This window comes from Dermacentor andersoni, chromosome 11 (genome assembly GCF_023375885.2).
Source record: "Dermacentor andersoni chromosome 11, qqDerAnde1_hic_scaffold, whole genome shotgun sequence".
Classification (NCBI taxonomy): domain Eukaryota; kingdom Metazoa; phylum Arthropoda; class Arachnida; order Ixodida; family Ixodidae; genus Dermacentor; species Dermacentor andersoni.
The window spans coordinates 116002156-116024360 of NC_092824.1; the positions used below are offsets into that span (position 1 = coordinate 116002156).

The 22205-nt window shown below is 46.7% G+C and overlaps 2 protein-coding genes across 2 annotated transcripts in view; one reads left to right on the forward strand and one right to left on the reverse strand.

Annotated features, from left to right (window-relative positions):
- LOC126539565 (metalloprotease TIKI2-like) overlaps nucleotides 1–22205 on the forward strand; it is a 127209-nt gene that overhangs the window by 103184 nt on the left and 1820 nt on the right. The window contains exons 5-8 of the mRNA XM_050186447.2: nucleotides 9085–9218; nucleotides 12821–13014; nucleotides 18054–18144; nucleotides 21454–21651. Coding sequence (XP_050042404.1) covers nucleotides 9085–9218; nucleotides 12821–13014; nucleotides 18054–18144; nucleotides 21454–21651 — 617 coding nt within the window. The remainder of the gene's footprint in view (nucleotides 1–9084; nucleotides 9219–12820; nucleotides 13015–18053; nucleotides 18145–21453; nucleotides 21652–22205) is intronic.
- Rad17 (Rad17 checkpoint clamp loader component) overlaps nucleotides 1309–22205 on the reverse strand; it is a 45737-nt gene continuing 24840 nt past the window's right edge. Inside the window, exon 18 of the mRNA XM_055075459.2 lies at nucleotides 1309–1939. The gene's annotated coding sequence lies outside the window, so the exon portion shown is untranslated. The remainder of the gene's footprint in view (nucleotides 1940–22205) is intronic.

The window sequence follows — 22205 nt, forward strand, 5'->3', positions numbered from 1 at the left end:
CGTCACGCTGATACGTTCATACCATTCGTGACCTGGGGGGGGGGGGGGGGGGAGAACTAAAGCGGAGAGAGGCAGAGCGAGTCTTTATCGATAAAGTAAGGACGCCTCCTTTAAGAAAAAAAAAAAAAACTCTTAGTCACGCAGGGCTCATGTGGCGTCATCCAAGGCGACCGAAAGTGTGCGCGGTAGTTTTTGGGGCACAAGTTCGCCATCATTTGAGGAAAGCCAGTGCGTTTTTGTAAGGCTCGTGTTTATCGATCCACAGGGCGTGCAGGCAGATTTCCATGCATTTCGCAGTGTAAACCTGCTGACAATGTAAAGTTCCTCAAATTAATTTTGCCTAGTCCGGTGGAATATAGTGCTTGCTTCAATTACTCATCCCGTGCCGTTTCCTTCTCTGTTTAGATGAGCAGCAGTGAAACGTATGTGTCGTTATTAATTTCCCCGGAACCCTTGTCCGTGCTTCCTATGCGGATCGCGTAACTTATTGAGTAAACACATTAGTCTGTTTTACCGCCATATTTACCCATTCAAAAGGGTTTCCCGAAGAAGGAAGCATTCTGAAGAGTTTACGGCAAACGTACAATTCCTTTACCAATATCTCAGCTCGATAGATGGCGCCAATTTCACCCCCGACGAGCCACGTCTTAAGAAATGCGGAATCCGAAAGCGAAGACCTCTCCATAAACCTTTCCTTGGTCCGTGAACGCTTGCAATAATAATTGACCGCCCTCGCAGATATACGACCGCGCAATACCCGTGCAAACTCGGAACGTTTATTAAGCGGCTCGGCGATTCCTTCGAATTCGCGTCAGTTCTATCGTTGCAACGAGACAGGGCAGACGGTTATTCGTGGATATGGTGGAGCGCTCCTCACGATGGCGTGCTGCGGCATGGAGGGTTGTTTTGAGACTAAACTTTGTCGGGGCCAAGGTGTGAAGCGAACCACGTTGCTTCTCCATATCTCAAAACGGTGCCAAAAGAGCCGGCTTTACGTCGAGGTTGGCATTACTAGGCCATTGCGCGTACCGTCTGAGCACATTGCGTATGCAAGATCCGAACAATGGCATGGCCCTGGTTTATGAAATCGTCAAAACCAGTCGGATCGACAAGTGTGTGAATTTATTTATTTATTTGTTTGTTTATTTTGATGGTATTGCAAATGTTAGCAACTTCCGCCACGGTGAGGTTTCTCACTGACTGCTGTAAGGATTGGGGTCGGGCATGAAATAGGTGGTAGCTGGCCCATGCCGTCGTCCGACTCATCCACGCTAAGGACGTTGAAGGGAGGGACTTGTTCTCATCGAGAACGAGGAATAAGCGATTTATTTACAATATCTACATGAATGGGGGAGGACGTTACATTTCACCAGTCTAGCGTGACGGAAAAATAAAGCACACCGAAGAGCCGACAACGGCTGCTTAAATACCCTCTGTCCTCCCTAGATCCCTAGGTGAGGGAAAACTGCCGTTCAACCTTCGACCAATGGGAGCGTCCAAAGTCATCGTAGTCAACCTGCCTTTGAGGGGGAGGGTTCACACACTCACTTCCGCACTTTGGTTTCACTGAACACACCGAGGTGAGAGGGTTCTCGTAGAGAGGGGTCTTGACCCAAGCAGGCGCCTCTTGATCCCAGAGCTGACCCCGCAGTTAGCCGCCGCGTCTGTCCATTGACTGTGACGACTTCTGGGGCCCGTGAGAAAGCACCGCAAAGCACCCTGCTGTTCCAGGAGTTCTCTTGCTCCAAGTAGACCGTGAAGGCGACAGCGAATCAACTAACAATACTCGGTCCGCCGAATGTGGCTAGACATGTCGGCGCCGTTGAGCTGCCGAGGAGGCGCATTGTTGTCTTTACAAAGCGAGTCGTCGCAGCGGGCTTGGAAGGGTCCGGAGGTCGCTTCTCCAAAGATCGCCAGCCCCCGCAGGCCGATCGTAACACTGCGTAGACGTTAAAACACGAGCGGAAGAAGTTAGATTTCAGTGCCGCAGAACACACTGTTCACTGTAACCTAAAATTCCAACGGCATATCACTCATATCAAAAATACGTTATCATATCGAATACCCACTTTCATTAGGGTACGACATTTCTTTTCACAACCTGTACTTTGTTCACTCTGCTTCGCATTCATCCACTCTCACATTAATTACTGCGTACTCTCATGGGATAACACGTATACTACTAATCTAAAACTGCTACAGACTGATCAGAATCAGGCATACATAATCACAATGTCAAGTCCGGATATAGCAAATACTAAACAATTAATAAAAGCAAATAACATTCTGGATGTAGCGGCCCCTGTTAATTATAACCTAGCCACCTTCCTTTTCGAACTATTAAACAATCAAATTTCGTTGTCGTTAATTCCCAAGTCATCTTTAATGAACACCAACTCAACAAAGTTCGCGCTAAATACCAACTTCATCATACCCAAGGTTAACAGTAATTACTGCAAACACTTCTCACTTCACCGTCATCTCATTATAGAATTCATTACCATCTGTCATTAAACTCCAGAAAGCACTCAGATTTAATCAAAAATCGAATTTTTTTTGTTATGCGATACGTATGTGTCGCAATGTACTGTCTAATTCGTTTTCTTGTATCTACTGTTCGAGTCTACTGCATATGTTTCTTAAATTTTTGTTTTCTTTCATCTGTTCGTGCAATAGGTTTTGCATTATAATACAGTTACCGTATATATTGATGTGATCTATTTTCTCGTTCTTTGCGTATTTTCATCTCATTACGTATTTTGCAATAGCATTTTTCGCTTATCACTGTTGATGTCTATGTAAATTTTGTATGTTTACTAGGTACAGGAGGTCCCAATGGAGCCTGACTATGGGACCTACAGAGGCTAGAAACATACCCGCTACGGAAAAGTGGCAACTCGCTAAAAAAAAGACTGCCTTTAAGAACAATAAAGGTTGGGCGGGACGTTGGCGCACTTATCTGTCCCCATCTGAGCCGCTGCGTCTCTTTCCGGGTCGGCGGGATCGTGGGAGCGAGCATTCTTCGCAGCCTGCTACATTCACCCGAGAAATAATTTAGGAGAATAATCGATACGCTTGAGCGGGGAGCAGAGGAGGAAGTACTTCCTTTTCTACGCTTTTCAAGACGTGTGTGTCCCGCAGGCGCTTGCGTTCATTGATTGCGGGGATCGTCCGTTTGCACGTGCGCGCGAGACACGGCCGTTACGCGGGGCCTTTCAGTGTCCCATTCCAGTGCAGCCGTCCTCGAAGCCCGCTACAGATTATTGGTCCGCACAGAACATTTTGTGTAGCTCGAGAGTTTACACAAAACGCGGATGCAAATTGAAAGAAACGTGAGAAGCCAAGGCACGCAAACTATGCATATATATATATATATATATATATATATATATATATATATATATATATTTATAGCAGCTTCGCCTACACATAATCTTTAAATTAAATTGTGGTATTTCGTTCTTATTTTATTTTCTTACTTTTTAAAATTCTGCTGATTATAAGGCACGCCACAGTTGGAGACTACTGATTAATTTTGACCACCAGGGCGGGCTTCTTTAACGTGCACCTAGATCTAAGTAAACGAACCTTTTTGTTTTACTTTTCAACTTCGCACCCCCCCTCCCCCCCTTAATGGCATGACGTCCCCGCGGGCATAGTAGTGCTACGCAAAGCCACCGGGCTACCACGGCGGGTCGCCTGCGCACAATGTTGATAATACTTCGAAGCAAAAGTTACCCCGTGGTGTTTATTTGCGCTGCGACCGGAATTCGTTCACCGTCCGTTCTGCTATCCATCGATTTCTGCCACCGCATGCAGGTGTGCCCTAGCTCTGCGTGCTGTCCAGTCCCGCGTACTTGTTAAATGTGCAAACGGCAATGTCCTCAGGATCGAGATAAGCGCGCTCAAAGCAAAATTGATCTCGAAACAAACTTTGACTTCCTTATTCAAGTAGCACGGAAATGAGAAGCGCTCTGATTAGGCTGCTGTTAAGCCAACTTAGCTGACTTTTTGAAATGATTGATGCGAAAGCATCAAATTGGCCATTGGGCGAAAAAACTGTTGCCTGTAGCAGCGAAACGGCACCTAAATCCTCGCTGGCTACGACGCCACGTCACGAGCCTGCATCGACGGAGCAGAGCTGCCGAAACGGAACAGCAGTGTTAGCGCGCCAGGTGTTGCGTGAAGGGAGAGGGCTCTCGGAAGCCGGCGCGCGTTCCGTATCTCTCTCTGTGGGCGGCCCCCGCAGGCGCCTGCCGGCCTTGGTGGCCGCTCCCTTACGTCATCTGCGGCGTACCTGCGTGGACAGGCACGTTTCGCTACTGCCGAGGTTGCGGCCGCCGACGATGTAGCTGCTCCAGACTCCATAAGTGTACGCCGCAATGGACCAGAACCTTCCCGATCCACACAGCTGTTGTAAAAAATTATCAATTGGACATTAATGCTTTCGCATTCTCAACTCATAAGTGCTTAGGTGTCCTTGTACCTTTTCTTCCTTTAATGCGAAGCATTTCTTGGCGAACATTTTCCATTTTAACAGTATCTATCAAACCACCTACGTCTTGGTGTTCTCATCATCGTTTCGTTAACTTGGTAGTCTCCCCGCACACTGCTTCGCGTAACACCGATTCCCACAGGGAGTGGGATCCGCCGTGTTTTGTTTTTTATATTATTCACTGTTTTAGTTTAGGCGGCAACTTTCTTTTTGAAGAAATATGTCTGGAACGACGAAAAGAAATGTTTTCAAACGTCTATTATGCATGATTGCAGCTCCTAATGCGAAGCATCTGACACCCGCCGCGGTGGCTTAGCAAGGCTATATGGTGCTGCGCTGCTAAGCACAAGGTTGCGGTATGGAATCCCGGCCGAGGCGGCCGCATTTCGATGCGGGCGAAATGCAAATTCGCCAGTGTCTAGTGCGTTAGGGGCACGTTGAAGAACCCCTGGTCAAAATTAATCCGGAGTCCCCCACTACGACGTGCCTCATAATCAAATCGCGGTTTTGGCACGTAAAACCCCAGAATTAATGCAAAGCATCTGCCCTGATGCCGCAAACGGCACCTTTTAGCGCGTTTGAAGCGGGCAAAATTTACTGTTTTAATTTCGCTCTGTATTTGACAGGCACTATAGTGCTGTAAAAGTCTGATTACTCTTGCTCTGTCACTTCGCATCGTTGCGACTCCCAAACAAACCAAGCCCCTTCGGATTCGCTAACTATTCTCGCTCACTGAATAAGCATTGCGCGTTCACCGTTCCGCCCTCCTGCGCGCCTATGGATGGACCTGTCAAGTCTCATCCAAGGCAGGTTTCGGAACCAGAACCGGCAGTGAGCTTGTCGCAATGAAACTGCAATGATCTTGGATCTGAACGGGCAAATACAGGACAAAAGTGAGCAAAATATCGTCTTATAGCTGATGCTGGTTTTTACGGTTATACTACAGGTTGAGCCACAATGCTTGTTTTTATTTATCTTTCTTTTATTTTATTTCACCGTTTCCTCTGTGCGCTGTCACATAATAATTAACAAAGAAGGGTAATTCTGTTTGCGTTTGGACTTTTTAAGATTGCTAGTTTTTGGCTCATGCCGCGCACGGCGCGCTCTGTATACGTTACAAGTTTGTCGGCGAGGCTGTGCCTTCAGCGGTTGCGTTCCGCTCACGACCGCCAGCTGCAGAAGACGAGTATCGCTCGAGAAATATTATCGCATTACGCAAGTCATCCTGCAGTGTCATGTACCTGAAGAGACATGCAAGATCACTTGCTTAAACCTTGTTTTGCTAATGAAAGCTCGAAGAGGTATAGCAGCGTAATAAACCCAGATTCGCTGATAACCTCGTGGCTTTCATTGAACACGAAGAGAAACGTAAGCCCGCAACAACTGTGTGACGTTGCGCACGTTCACTTAACCTACTCAATACGTCAGCAGCCGCTGAGTGGTGTTTAATCTCGGCAACCTTGAATCTTCCTTTTTGTAATAGCAGACACTTACAGGAGCGCTTTCAGCGGCATCTCGGAGGGCGGCGCGAGCCATTGCGACATGTCTCCTGGGCAGTACACACAAGACCACCTTAACCGTCGAAAAGAATTCGCTAAAGGTTACCCGCACTTCTCAGTAAGAGAAAAAGAAAGTGAAATGCAAGGAGGGTAACCGGGTCGTTCCTGGTTTGCTACCCTGAAGTGGAGGAGCGGGAAGAGGGCAGAAAAAAAAGAACAAGTGATGCTCGTGCGTGCGGACGTAACAGCACTCACCGCGCAATCCAAGGCGGTCGCAGAGCTAAAAAAAGTGCGGCAGTGCTCTTGTGGCTCGCAGCGCGGACGACGGTCGGGGCCCCAGTTTTTTCTTCTTCTTTCTTTTTAATTCTTGAGCGCTCTGTCGTCCATTCGGCTTAAAGCGGCACGCAAATGTGTGAGATCCGAATTAAACTTTTTACTAGTATAATTTAAGCCCATCTGACCACAGCCAAGCTGAAGGTTTATTTCAGCCTAGTTAGCAGTTTTTCAGTATTCTTTAACAAATTCAGCGCATTTTGAGTGGCTTTCTAAAGATCTATAAGCAAAACTTTAAGCCATAACACTGCATGATTGTGCAATGCTAAGTAAGATCGGTATCGGTGCACAGAATCGTGCAAACGGCGCTCTTCTGCGATTGTGATTCGCGATGATCCACGTTGTCTTCTATTCTTGTTCTATATAGAGTCGCAAATGAAATCCCTATCGTGCAGGCAGATCATGCAAGCCAGCCTCGAGGGAGTATCGATCTGATCGCCGACGCTATCATAAGACCCTGTGACCTCTCTAGGTTCTGCAGTGTCGAGCGACGGTCGTTTAACTTAATCTTCATTAATCTCAAGAGCCATTAGGGCGTCCCAGACGGAGGCTGGAAGGCGAGAAAGGCGGTGGCTTTCAACCCATGTTTTCCAGTTCCTACCCATGTTTGTGCACCTGCGAAGCACTGCTCCCAGGGTATTTACGAAAGAGATAATGGTAACGTGTTGTACGAACTGCGAGACTAACGTTAACGCGAATTCGCACTACGGAAAGCTAATTCTAGCTCGTTGTCCGAATGTTTTCGTGATTAAAGTACCTGTTTGGTAGGTTCTTATTCTTTTGAGACTCCCTAGAAGCCTCAGGCGCTGTGGCTTAAGACACCATCACGCCGGGCGGAAAACATATAGTACAAAAAAAAGAAGAAAGAAAGAAAAAGAAAAGGAAAAGAAAGTAAACATGCGTACGTAACAGCAACCACTGTTAGTAGAGTTTTATAGCTCTCGCCTTCTTTTATTTCGCATTTTGTTTGCATATCACTTTTCGTCACCAGTTCAATTTTATCATTCTTCGATAATGTTAGAACAGGCGGCCCTTCGGTAACTTATATTTTCATGCATTCATTATTTGATCTCACTAATAAAACAGGGCGTTAATATGAGGGGGAAGAAGAAAGACTGATTATTCGACCCTATCTTAACGGGCTGTTTTATTAGTGAGATCGATCCAACTAACCCAACAATAACTTTCAATTAATATTTGATCAACAGAGCATTGGCTACTGATAAAATTATATTAGACTTGGCGTAACTTCATGAGCAAGTTAACGCAACTGTAACTGCATCTCAATACTTATGAAAAGGAATAATAAAATAGCATAGCACATTAATAAACACAAACAGGCAAATAGAAAAGTGTAGAATCAACAGTGAGAACTCAGGAGAAACCTTGAAAACACACAGGCATAATAAACCTGCTAGCGTGACCAGACGTCGAGAGCGCATCCGACGCGGATGACGTCCATTCAATGACTTGATTTGTTGCGGGAAATCAAAACGGCACAATCAATCAATCAATCAATCAATCAATCAATCAATCAATCAATCAATCAATCAATCAATCAATCAATCAATCAATCTGAACGTTAAGAAAATACAACGCAAGATCCTGACGTGAAGCGCTAAATCCTCACATAGCAGCGCCTTGAACGCTTGTGTCTCGGGCACCAGCAAATTGCTCAAGATTGATAGCATGCCATCAACCATCTAACGTCCAGTAATAGCAATACAGGGACCAAGAAATTTGAATATATATATATATATATAGTTAAAAACAACGTCACCGAAAGCCGTGATACATTCAGACAGGTGCCGATCAAACAAGTAATGCCACCATAAACACAGGCACAAACGCCGAAATTGAGAGATGACAGAATGTGAACCTAGAGCGAGGAGACCACGAATGGAAAATCCAGAAGCGTGATCAGCGAAGCAACAGCAAGGGCCATGCTTCAGCCGGCAAGTTTCAACATGTCCTGCGCCCGAAAACTTTGCTAGCGCGAATTTAGAGTTTGAACACAGAACTCGAAAACTGTATCGGTGTACGACCAGGCACCATTGTAATGGTGTCCGGCCGTCTGTGGCTTTGCTCAGACGCGTGACCTTTTATGACCATGACCTTTCATGTTTACATCTCGATTGACTACGTCACAGGTAAATATAAAACGTTTCCTTACACGTTATTTCGAACTTTTGCCAACATAAAACGTACAACTCGTCATCGCCGGTGATTTCATAGCAAATACTCATGTAATGAAAAACACGCAGTTCATTGACTTTATATGCATAGTACGTCTAACTTCTCGTCATACTCAAGCAACGACGCGGAACTGGCCTTGTAACGGCGTGATCCTCCGCAAGTGCACCAATATACCGACGGCAACTGCATCGAGTGCGCTTATGCGGGTGTATACTTCGCCGATCACCAATTGCTGATTTATATTTTGAATGCACTCGATGGCTCATACATTTACTCAAGATGTAATGCTGATGATGATCATGCAAGTGTGTGTGTGTGTGTGTGTGTGTGTGTGCGTGTGCGTGTGCGTGTGCGTGTGCGTGTGTGTGTGAGTGTGTGTGTGTGTGTGTGTGTGTGTGTGTGTGTGTGTGTGTGTGTGTGTGTGTGTGTGTGTGTGTGTGTGTGTGTGTGTGTGTGTGTGCGCGCGCGTGTGTGTGTGTGTGTCAGTCCCAGGAGCTGCGCATTCTTGCCGAACTGATCTTGAAAAAAAAAGAAAAGAAAACATACGCGTCTCCCGTGCAGGTTCTGTTCGCACTGGACCAGACTCTGCGGCAACACGAGCGCATCCGGCGTGGCGCGCAGCGCTCAGGCTACGGCGCCGACGACCTCATCCGGCACTACAACTGCGGAGACCTGGACGCCGTGGTCTTCTCCCGGTATGGAACTGGCACCAGTTGGCTTGTCAGGCGTCGCAGAGAGTGCGCCACGAGCCGGTAGCTATGTCGCAACAAACTTGGAAACCAAACCGCCTGCTGTAAATGTTTCCTTTAATTGTTTACACAATACAGCAGGCCCAAGTGCGGGCTCATACAGGAGCGGCATCAAGGCGTATCCATAACAAGCACCGGTGTGAAATAAGCGAACAGAGTGTATCCTAAAACATCAACGAAATGTTCTTTAACACAACAGCGAACACCTGACTAACAGTGACAGCAATACTCCATACGAAATACCGCGGATCTCGCAAAACTGGCAGTGCAACAACAACAACAATCTATAACTAAATAACTGAATAAATTCTAAACTATAACTCCTAGTATCTAAAAAACTAACCAAGAACTATACAATTACAGCTTTATCAGTGGCGACCCGAGAGCAGTGTTCGAAAATGCGGCTAAGATTATATTAGTGCGTGCCACGAACGCTCATAGGAACAATGCCGGTCGGCGACTTCATCTTGTTCGTAGCGCGCAGTGAATAAGAAGAGGCAGCCCACCATTTCACGTTGTTTATTGCATAGAAGTGCGCGATAACTTTTTTTAACCACGTCGATAGGTGAACATTTTCGAGTTGGCGCCGACACGTAATATGTGAATGTAGAAAACAGACTGGTCGAACGACCATTCAGTGTAATGCGTGAGCAGCGATAAAGAACAATCAAGAAACCAATAAAAGTTTAAATGCATTTGCTCTCATTACTAACCTTTCGAAGGCTCTCAATATTAAAAAATGCCAAGTTATCCTTCCATGTTCAAGCTGTCAGACTGATACACATCCATTTCTCGTATTGCAGACGATAATTTAACACTGCGCCTTTCTGAATGACCCGTGCATCAAATAATTCGCAATACTAAACGTACTTATGTATACGCTATAGATCATTTAGCGCAATATACCTGGAATCCTTCGGACGTTAGTGTTTTTGGAGACATCAGCTTCATCTATTCCTCGAAGGTGGTCAAGTTGGCAAGTCGTATAGGTAATATCTGGACTGGTCCATATATATCCACAGTCGGTGAAACGGAAAAGTGGAACATAAGTAGGAGGGGGATTAGCTTTCGAACACGAATTCCAGTTCCGTATTTGACAGCTGGCCATGCGCCTACAAACGCACTCGAAGCTGACGACACTCTTACATGATGTCTCTCTCTGTCACACCACTCGTCTATCCTTTGTTAAGTCTCTGCCTCGTCTCTGGGATGGTGTCGCATATGAATCAAGCGCGAAATAAATTGGGACCTTGTCTCCCTTTATGCTTTCAGTCGCGTAGTGCTTAATGTGTAGGCACCTTCGGTGCTAGCCGCTTAGTTATGACATCTTACGTGCTAGACTTCCACAGCTGAATGTGGTGAGGAAGCTGTATGCGGGCTTAGCGAAGCAACATATAGGCCGACAAATACTGCATCCAGCGCCTCTTTTGTAAAATTGTATGGAAACGACCAAATGGAGTACTGTAAATATACATCCTAGTGGACTGGCCGCTGATTAGTTGGGGCGCCTGTCTCCTTCGCGCTGGTACCCTAGCCCAACCAATCAGCACTACAGCAATGACGAAATGGACATCTCCACTAAGTGGACACTTATAGAGCCCCCACACCCCTGCAAAAGAATAATAAAATAAAACACAACAAACTCGGGTTTCAGTTGGAGCCAGGAGTGGCACGACACATGATTCTGAAATAGTGACCGCTCCTGAAAACTCCGGACGTTGAACACAGGCACGAGAAAGTACGACGGCGCCATTTTGCCTTTCGCAGTGGTAGCATTCGGTTTTGTTACAACAGTTCAGGGAAGCATTCTTCCTGTTCACGCTTCGCAAAGCAAACATTTTACTGTTGATTATGTGAAACACTGGCAGTGTACTCCATCGTCCTTGCCATCTATCCTCTGTCTTCCCTCAGCCGTCCCTGCATTTAGTTGTTCTTCTGCAGTTCCTGGTTTTTGTTCTCTTCTTTTTCGTGAGCGATTCTCCATCCATAAGAAAAGAAAAAAAAAAGGAAGAAGAATCCTACCCTCGAGTAATGAAGTTTTTTACCCATTTGCGAGGACGCTAAAGACCCCCCACCCTTTCTTTTCTTTCTCTCTGCACGGCTGAATCTTTGCGTTAATGAACACTAAGCCACTCCCGTTCCAAGAGCCCTCCTCACTGAAGGGTGAGAAGTTTTCCCACTGTATACGTGACTCAATAAGGCGGCTTTCTAGCGCTGCAACTACGTGTGCAAAGAAGTATCCTTTACAGGGAAGAACACAGGAAGTAAAATGCCGTATTGGGGCAATAACTGGATTTATGAATAAAGTATCAGAAATAAAACGAATCAATAAAAACAAAATGCTTCTTTCGTAAGTGCAAGTAGAGGTAAGTGTGGTTAAGTGCCGCTAATTATGACATCAACACGCTTGTCATCTCCTTCAATATCGCGTCACCATGTATGCGGCAAGAGCTCGCGCCAGGGTCGTTACGTTAAGGGGAAAAGTCTTAACGATGAAACGCTAACGAATATTTGAGCAAATATTAGCCAGTGTGCCACCTCAGATTGCTTCTATGCTACAAGTACAATCATTGGCAATAAAAAAAACATAGTTATTCTTTTACGAGCACAAACTTCTGGGATAGCTTCTCTGATGCTGGAACCACAGCGCTTCCGCGATGCGGATATACCAGCCTTGTCTATGTCCGCGTCGCTTGAGAGCTACTCTCAAAATATCAACATCTCACTTATCAGTTTATCGTCACCGCCACCATCGAGATACGGCGGCAGGCTTCGCTTTCTTGCGTTGTCCCTGTTTCGCAATTCACCTGACAGCTTACATTGCTTTCATCCAGTTGTCATGATGATGCAGTATGTTATGATGGTAGCTGTAGTGATGGTGTTGGTGGGCACGATGGCAATTGTAATCCGAGTCTAACTACGGTTATATTGATAGTGACATCGGTACGATGCATTTATTATTAAATTGTAGAATACGTTCTCTTTCCTGAATTTCGTCGCAGACGCGCCATCTATCGCGTCGCGCGCTGTATAACACACTGTGCCAGGTAGCGCGCTCGTTAAGGTGTTCGTACCGTTTCCTGAAACGGCCGCTGTCACTGTGTTTGGAACAACGTCCCCAAAAGCATCTAGGGATGGAGGAGGAGGAGTAGATTTTAATGAGGAGAAAGGAGGAGAGATCGGCCTGGAGAGCGTGTCTCTAGCCTGCTATATACTCCTCACTGGGGAAAGGGGAAGTGGGAAATACAGGGAAAGGTAGGTGGCGGGTGATTATGTTATCTAGGGATGTATTCTTTATGAGTCTACCTAGTGCACTGTTCATTTTGTGCGCTGCTGAATGGCTGGGGCTGCTCGGCTCCTCTTCGTTCGTACAGCTGCATCCAATCAGCAGCGGCCGAAACGGACAGTCCACTAGAATACCCCCCCCCCCCCCCCCTGGTGCGCACATAATGAGCAATGACGCCTTCAAGGAGCGGCCGAGTTGTGTGCGGCGATTTCGCGAAAGGTTTCGGCGTCACTCAGCGCCTGTCCTGTTGGTTGGGGCGCAGGGACACTGCACAGGTGCCCCCGCTAGCCAACACGTCCCTGCGGCTGTCGGCGCGCGAGCTTCGGCTGGCCAGGGACATCGACCGCTACTTCCGGCACGAGCTCATCTACAAGCGCAACCACCGCATGGGCGACCGCGTGCTGCGGCTGCTCAAGGGAAATCCGGGACAGAGCTTCTTCTTCGCCTTCGGCGCAGGTCGGTACATTCGGCAGAGCCTCCGGTGACGGACAAGCTCGCGCGCAAAGCGAGTTGGGTGGCGTTCATCGTGACTAAAGCGCTGCGACGTGACATTTTGCAGTCCGTGCCCCGGACCTTACTTTGCCGAGCGCTGGGACACTTTGTGCAAAAGAATGGCGCATCAGCACATGCATGCCGGCGGTTCAGTGCAGATACGCGAATTCAAACAAAGAAAAAAAAAAGAAGTCGGACCCGGTAATGTTGGTTCGTACTTTTCAAGCGCAGAGGGATGAATACGTGGGTAGATATTTTGTGTTATTTTTAACTGGCGACGTCTTTCTCGCGCTGTGATTAAAAATTGAAATGTGAATGCAATCCGGAGGCCGTATTTAGCAGAGTATTTTTTCTCCTTTAATTCTGTTCTTGTCATTCGCTGAGCCGATGTGGCCGACTTGATAATTTCAACAAAAGCGGGGGGGGGGGCGACTGTCCCATTCATTGCTTTGCCGAAGCAGATGAAAGGGCCTATTTTCTATTTTATTTTATTTATTTCAAATTCAGTGACAGTGTTATTAGGGATCATTGCATAAATGCTTTAAATCGACAGGCTACGGTTACTGGATCACCATGTGAAGTGTAGGCACGTGTGAACACATAGCTGCCTTAGATTAATCCTAACGAGTGTTGTGGACACCCTTTAAGCCTGAGAACACCTGGCATGCGATTCCACTTAGCCGTTCAGTAATCTAGTGTCGGATTAGACCGCAATGTGCGGGGATCACCGGGACCTATTTATTTATTTATTTATTTATTTATTTATTTATTTATTTATTTATACTGCCAATCGCAAAAAAGGATTATTGTAGGCAGGGCAAAAAACGTACAATACAAAAATACAAATCGAAGTGTGAGTATACAGGCGGACTAATTTCTTGTGGAAGTATTACAATGTTGTTGTTCATGGATAGCATATAATAATGAGTCATCAAGTGTATACATCACCAATATGCACAAATATAAGGGGTAGTAGAAAGTGGATTAGGTTGCTTTTTTTGTGCATTATACAATTTTTACAGAGACGAGAGTGATCTAAGGAAACCAAGAACAACAATTAACGAGTTTTTTAATTATATTTGCAACACAATGGAATAAGGTCGACGAGACATGCCTGCGAGGCATGTAGGTGAATCGCGAAAGAGATTTTTTTCCATGTGAACTAACTGTATGCATCCGTGAAATGGGGATCATGGAATATATCCTTCCCCCATGCGTGGGTCACGTGGGTAGCCGTGACGGCTCTGTGGTTGGACAAGTCGAGCTTAGCCCGCCTTTAATTGTGCTCGGAGCTCGGTCTTGCAACCGGACGGTAGAAGGTTCAACGTGTGGATGACGAATGAGAGCGTTGCCTGGAAGGCAAGCGTACACTCGCAATAGGTAATCATTGCGTCGTGAACTGACAGATCAGCTTATTAAGCGGTGTACCTATTTTCTACATCTAACTGCTGCACTTGGACTGCACGAAGGACGCCATCATGACGTATCCTTTGGCTTCGACTTAATTTTGGCTGCATCCAGTTCTTCGACATGTCCCGAAACATGAGCACGGGAGGTTTTCGCTCCAGCTAAGTCGCAGTGCCGCATTCGGGAACCGCACATGCGACCTTCTCCCAGGCAGCTCAACGCTATAGCCGCTGTTTCACCCCTCAGAAACATCGGACTAGGTCGGCTGTCCGCGGTCGCTACAGCGTCCCCTTCAACCTCGGTCTCCATGAGGCAAGGAAACAGGGAGAAGTCGAATACCAAACGCACGCGCACAACTGGGCCCCGAATGGAAGCGAATCCTTTCTTTCCAACGCCACCTGGAGCGAAAGGCAGAGACGTGGCGTGATAAATAAATACAAAATAAAGGAAGAAAGCCGCACCAGCGCTTGTCGCAGCCACTGTAGTGCTGCGTGGATTTCGACCCGACGTCCATACTTATTCGCTTGCTCTCAGCTAACACCTCCTCCCCCCGCCGCACGCACGCACACACACACTTTTTTTTTTTTTCATTTGGGACAACCGCCCCTCATCTTTTCTTGGTCGCTTAGCAGAACCACATCTGCGCGCCCCGACCGCGACAGAGTGAGAAAAAAGGAAAACCGCCCGGGCGCAGCAGAACCGGCTTCCACGCTTGCGCTTCCACGTTCCCGTGAACGCACCGGCGTTTTTCGCAAGTGCAACAGTCAAGCAAACAGTAGTAATAAAACGGTCGAACGAGGAGACGCGTAGAAGTAAAAGTTGATGACAAGGACATGGCAAAAAAAGAAAGAATGCGTATTCATCAGAAAAAAGATACAAGTAGATTTTCTTTCCGTTGTTGTAACCAACGGAGGAGGCATCCTCTCATGAAAAGTTCAGCAAGCGAGCGGCACACAGCAGGCTTAAGCAAACGCGCGCTCTGAGCCTTCGCGGCTATTGTTCGCTGGGGAAAAGTTTCGCCAGCGAGGGGGCGCGCAAGTGAAAAAAGATAACGCACTTTGTGTGCGTGGCGGGCGCCGTGTAGCGATGGGAAAGCTCCCTTCCGCGCGTCCGTTTCCCGAATTAGAACGAAGGGTATGTTCGCTACGGGACGTCGGGAAGGATAATTTGCGAACCGTCTATCCCACTCCCGAATCATTGGATCAGGAGTAAGGAAAAACGGAAAGTGGGCTCGAAACAACCCTCATCACGCAATGTTGCGAAGCGCGGAGCTTGGCTGCGCTGTGGGTAGACGCAATGGTAAAACGACATTTGTGTCACTTGCCCGTGAGGTATACCCGACAGTTAGCCCGTCCCATTCTTCACCGTGGTTATGGCATTTCTGCTGCAAAGCACCAGTTGGCTCTTTCTATTCCCGTGCGTGGCGACTGCATTCTGATCGCAATGGAACGCAAAGAACGCTCGTGTGTGTGTGTGTTTTTTTTTAAAGTTTTATTTACCAATTTTATACACAAAAGTTCTTGGATGACACGACCCTATCTCCTGCACATAGCCCAATAGGTTGGGCGCACTGCTTACTATATGTAGTGCACGTTAAAGAACTTCGGGCGTGTTGTAGCTTCGACGGGGCTGCCGGACGGAGGATTTACGGCATGAGGCCTAAACGGCCGGGGCGCGCAGCGCTGCAAGAAAGAGCCGAACTGCTTCAGTAGAGGACCAGACAAAGAATGCTCTTTTATTTTTGCGAGGGGAAACAGGAGGCAACTTACAGCGTTTGGCGCTGAGTGGCGCCCTGTTCTTGGTTAAATAACTGTAGTGGTTAAAGAGCCGCGGGTGAACCAGAGCCTCCGTGCTCAGTTCTTTTCTTCCTTGTTTTTAGGCGTTGAATACTCCGTGACTGTGTCAAATAATGAGCCTGATTTTGTAGATATGTATTCGGCGTCCCCGTAGGGGCATTTTGTTTTTGACTGCTCAGTTTGCACTGGAACGTTGTTCTTTCATACAAAAGTCCGGCATTCATGTAAGTTCCGGTCATAATGCCAGTTTTGAGCACTGCTGTTTTATTAACATTGATCTGTTCAACGTTATGCACGTAGTTTTTGTTTTTATTTTTAGATTGCGATTATCTTGTACTTTGCAACGCAATATAAGCTGCAACATTTTCAACTTCACGACTGAATTGTAAAATAACGCTTCCGTAAACTTCTTTATTCGCATTTTCGTGCGTCTAACATGTGTGCTGGTTCTTTTTCTACACTTTTAAAAAGTCGCTTTTGAATTCTTCATCCTATCATTATCAAACAGCCGTGAATACCATTGACCTTAATTGGTAGATTCTACGCTGAGAAAATGTCGATTGCACAAAATGGGGTACATATTTTTCTACGGGCTACTCGTTTAAGGATCACCACGTTTACTTAATACATTATTTTTTTCTTCTTCACGGTGACTCCTCATAAAGTCCGCCTGCTCGCGTGTTAAGTGTAAGCAGCCGTACAATCGATTTGCGATGTTCTGTGTGCACTGAATTTCTTACCGCTACAAAAAAAAAAAAAAAAGAAAACCATCGCGAACTGTTTCGAAGTGAATGGCTTCTTATGCTGTACAGGAAAAGTTGGAAAGGCCCGTGCATTGGCTGAGAATGGCTAGCCATCAAGCTGGTAGGATTCGTTTCGACGTAAAACACTGCCATCCGCTTAGCACACGTGTTGATGGCCTTGTTTATAAAATCGCCTTTTTATTTTTTGGTATTGTTTATATCGGAAAAAATCTCCCCAATGAACACAGCTGCGACAGCACTGTAACAATTTGGGCGGTACACCTTGCTTACATCTGTCCGGTCATTCCAAGTAGCATGTAAGTAAACCACTCTGATGGCGGCAGTGTGACCGTAAGGCTCAAGGATCAGAAGGCATGCAAGATTGCCAAAGCGTTTATAACTACGGAAGAAACCGTTATACTACACCTATACTCATCAGTTACCTCGAGTTCTGTTCGAGATTTCGAGGCTTATTTGGGTGCGACTCCCTTCCTGTGAACGTCGGCGCGAGCAAGTTGGCATTGTATTATACACCTTGTGTTTTCCATTAAAAGGCTTCTGTCGTCAGACCTTGTCCTATTTACTGAAACCGTGTTTTTGTGCCGTTTCAAACGCGAGTATTAACCAAAACAAGAGCGCAATTCACAAGAAGATGGAGGCTTGAAGTAAAAGCGCTAAAACAAGAATTGTCACTGAAGCCAACGTTTCAACAAGGACTCGTCTTCGTCAGGACAGCCATTGATTTAATGTGGAAGCAATAAAAAAACGTATAAACGTTTTTTCCTTGTAGTTTCAAACCCTTTAACAATCTCGCCTCCTGGTCCTTGAGCCTTACTATCACATCCATTCTTTAAAACAGTTACTGCCCTGACGAAGACAAGTCACCTTGTCGAAACGTTGGCTTCAGCGACATTTCTTGTTCTAGACTATACAGAGTGTTAGCACAGTTCACTACTAGTTTTTTTATGATATACTTTTATAAAAGTACTAAATGACTCTGGTGTTAACCAAGTGACTGGCGTTGCTGCAGCTCACTGAACTTGCGAACCACGCGCAGGTCACTTTCTTGGCAACAACACGGTGCTGGACTTCGTGCGCCAGGGTGGATTCGACATCGAACACATCGTGGCTACCAGGAGCATACCGGAGTGAGAAATTCGCCTGCCCCTTTGGACACCGAGATTAAAAAAAAAAGCCTCGCACTTTCTTCCTTCCAAGCTTAGCGTCGATATCAGTCTCAAGTTATAACTTGCATAAGGATTTCATCTTTAAATCATACATGCGGATAAATCAACCCCGCAGTCAATCTAAAGGCAGCGACGAGCACTGTACTTTACCGCCTCCTTTAATACGACTGCGACAAACGGGCCACATCCATAGTGAACTTGGTTTATTAAAGCGTAGCATTCTTGGGCTAAGTGCCCGGGGTAGTTTTCGGCTCCATTCCGTTCGTCCTTCCGGTTTCGTGTCCCAAAAAAACCCAAGCGCCATCTAGGCTTGAATAGGTGAATACACTTCTGTACGCCTTCCGCCACCTACTTACGGGCCCACGAACCTGCGACGCGATATTTTGTCAGAAAGCCGTCAGGTGCTGACTAACATCAGCCCAAGGCCTAAACCATATAGTTTCATACCATAATTACTAAAAGGAACTCAGGCACCAGTATCCACAGCAGATGCAAGCGGGGTAGTTCAGCCAGCGTGGGAGTGATGGTTAGTATATATATTTGTCTGAACTTTGTTCTTCTGGCTTCAAACGGCTTCGTGACTTTGTAATCTCGTCATTTTAAACAATAGGGCTTTTTTTTTATTTACACTGGCTACACGAGTGTAGCTAGCGTAGGAAATGGCCATATTATTTACTTGGTGTAGAAAAGTGCAGCTCCGCCAACCTACACGACACCACTTTTGATAGCTGTAGCGTAGCATAAAAACTACACTTTCTACACTGCGGTTTCGATGAGTGTAAGCAGCAGACGACAAACAAGCCGGCTGGCGTTGCAACGCATGACGCCATTTTGTCTGACTGTCGGCGCTGATATAGCGACGATAGTGAATATTCGCTTCAAGGACAGTAACTAAGTGCTGGCGTGACAATATGTCACAGAGGAAGGTGAGCTAATCTTCTGAGAAGATAATATTATAACAGCGAAGCTGTATATGGCTAGCTGATTCGTTCGTCCGTCTGTAGCCTGTACGCCTAAAATTTCACCGGCGCAACCCCATGCGCATGCACAAAAAAAAAAAAAAGAAAAGGAAGAGACGCGCTCGATTGGCTGCTCCAGTAGTCACGTCGTTGCTCTCCGTCGCAGCCGAGCGCGCGCGCAGTGGTCTCTCTCCGGCTCCGCAATGGAAAGGCCACGCGTCATACGTACTCCTGAGGATCAAGCAGCTTTCGATCAGCAATGCCGCGAGCAGAACGGGAACGAGCTCGTCTACGCCGTGCCGATGCTAAAGCCCGGGCACAGGAACAGGCCCATGCAGCCGAGCGCAAGCAGCAACTGCGTACCGAGGATCCGGCAGCGTACAACAAGCCGTCGTTTAATGAAACGTCGGGATTAACCCAGTGATAAACATCGGGGCCGCACGTTTCAGCTTCGCTGGTTAACCATCCGTACGGGGTGCGTGGGTGGCGATTTTTTTTCCCCTGTGTTCGTCCTTTTGTACGCATAACTCTTCCTAACACAGCCATGCACCAGCGCCCAGCAAGAAGTTCCTCTAAACAACTCGGCAGTCATGATAATTTTGTAGTCGACGTTGCTTAGTGTTATTGGCCTGTAGTCTTTTACATTTCTCACCTGTGGTAAGTCCTTCTCATTCAGGATTAAAACGGTGCAGGCCCGGGAATAGTATATGGGGTACAGAGCCCCTGGCAAGAGATTCAGCGATTACTTCCTGGAGTATGGCAGCGAAATTATGCTTAAAGGCTTTATACAGGGTGTTTGGCGTAACTTGAGCCAAACTTTAAAACTGTGCAAATCATAGACATTGCTTGAAATGTCTCACTGCGGAGGCTTCTACACGTTCTTGCAAGCCGACGCACGTACACACGACGCCTGTAAAACGCACAGCAGAGACCACACTGTGTTTATGAGCAGAATCGTTCTGTCAGGCGGTTGGCATTGTCCAGAGCGTTTCTTGGAGCGCGTTTCTTGGAGCGCTTGGTGGATGCCGTGGCAGACTGCAGGCGGCGCCTGCGCCTTTGTTCACAATATACATGTCATCGGTTGCATTTTGTGCGGGTATTCCACGTTGCTGTTGCGGCACGGTGGTAGAAAGATGCACTTCTTGAAACGGTTTTCGATTTTTTGACGGAGCGACAGTGCCTTAACGCTGGTTTAAGTATGGTTAGCGCGTCTGAGGCAACTAGAGACACCTGTAAATTTTAGAAGAACTTAAATCTGGGGCTGATAGTATGATATAACCTTAGAAATAGAGCACCAACAGAAAAAGTCGGTAGTTAGCCTGCCAGCGCTTTTTTATTTTTTAACGACACTGTACTTTCAAATCAGCCACTGCGATACAACTTAATTCGAATCATTCGATGTTCCATGCTTGAAGTTTCAATCAACAACGTTTTGTCTAATTTCACCGGAAGGCACAATAGCCCTTTTAAACTATATAACGATCGAATTAACTGATACTAGATACAGTAGCGTTGCGGGCGCCATTCCTCGGTTGAGACTTCGTGTAGCCTATGTAGGCGAGTACCCCAGCTAAATCTGTCCGTCACGCGAAAAGTTTAATGCCTTGTATTTGCACAAAGATGTGTAACTTTAGAAGTTAAGGCATTTAATCGTTATGGCAGTGTAAATGTAGACAACTGGTAGCTTTATCAATTATAAGTATCAATGAAACAAATAAAATATAAAATTGACCAGAGAGAATGTCCATATGATCAGATTTATGCATATCCATAAGGATGCATGCAAGCTTTAGTTGGCCCACCCCTACTACAGGCTTGCCCATGCATATTCTATGGAGCCCTTAGAAATTGCATGGGAAGCCTATAACGGGAGTGAGCCCACTAATATTTGGGGGTGGGCCCACTAAAATTTGAGGGTGGGCCCACTAAAATTTGCGGGTGGGCCAACTTGAAATTTGCGGGTGGGCAAACTGAAAGTTGGGGGCATTCTTAGGCATGCTTGAGCTCTAGCGGAGTTTCTGCATTTTTTTTTTCATCTTCATGTCAATTTAAACAGCTCATCTGAAGCAGTAAGCGCTGCATATGCCAGTGCTGACATCTTCAGCTTTCACTAAACGCCTCTCTTACGGTACCGCGGTTTCTGTGCATGAAATTAGACTGCTGCGCGGGGGCGCATGGACAAAAGGAGAGAAACGAAGGGGCACGAGGGGACATAGTGTCGTCCTGTCCCTGCTTTTTGCCCGGTGTCTTTGAGCAGCGAAGTGATATTGTGGCTACACCTCCCTCCGCTCTCTTCCCCTCCTGGTGCAAGGGTGAAGAAAGACGGCGAGCAGGAGAGCTCGTGGCCGGACCCTGCGGAGGTGCTTGGCGACCAGCAGCAGTCTGCGCCCGACCAACCCCCGGGCTGGCGACGCAGGAAGGCCAAGAAGAGGCCCTTTCTTTCATCGCCGCCCACCACCACCAGGCCGCGGAAGTTCAACGACCTCTGGGTGCGCCTGGACTCCACTTGGTAAGCAGACGCCCGCGTCGCGGTCCTTGCAAACCACATATGGGCACAGGACGCCCATCACAGATAACGTCCCGGATCCCGACGTCTGGAAACTTAACTCGAAGGGAAACTCGGGGAAAAGAATAAACCAAGCTAATGTATAGTTATTTCATCGGCAGCTTTTATACGCAACAATTCCTGCGCTGTAGCTATTGCTTATACGTCTAGCCATTGCTGACGCTATATACTCTTTACGAAAATTTATGGCGAATACGTCAGATATTAGCGAGGTGACTAGATTACCCGGCTGCTGCGAGACCACGGAACAGTCACAAGCATTTTGAGTAAATCGTCTTTCCCATTTCTTTCACATCTATGCGATATAACAGTGCTTTTTCAATAAGTCGGGACTGGAATCTAGGCGATAAAACAGAGATTAGACTTGCAGTTTACCGCGCCGCAGATGCTTAGTAGAATGAAATGCACAAAAAGCGCTCTGCAGGGCGGTCGCGCTTATCTTGATGGTACCGTGCCGACTTTAGGCAGGCAAAAATTGGCAGTGGGCTAAATGGTTG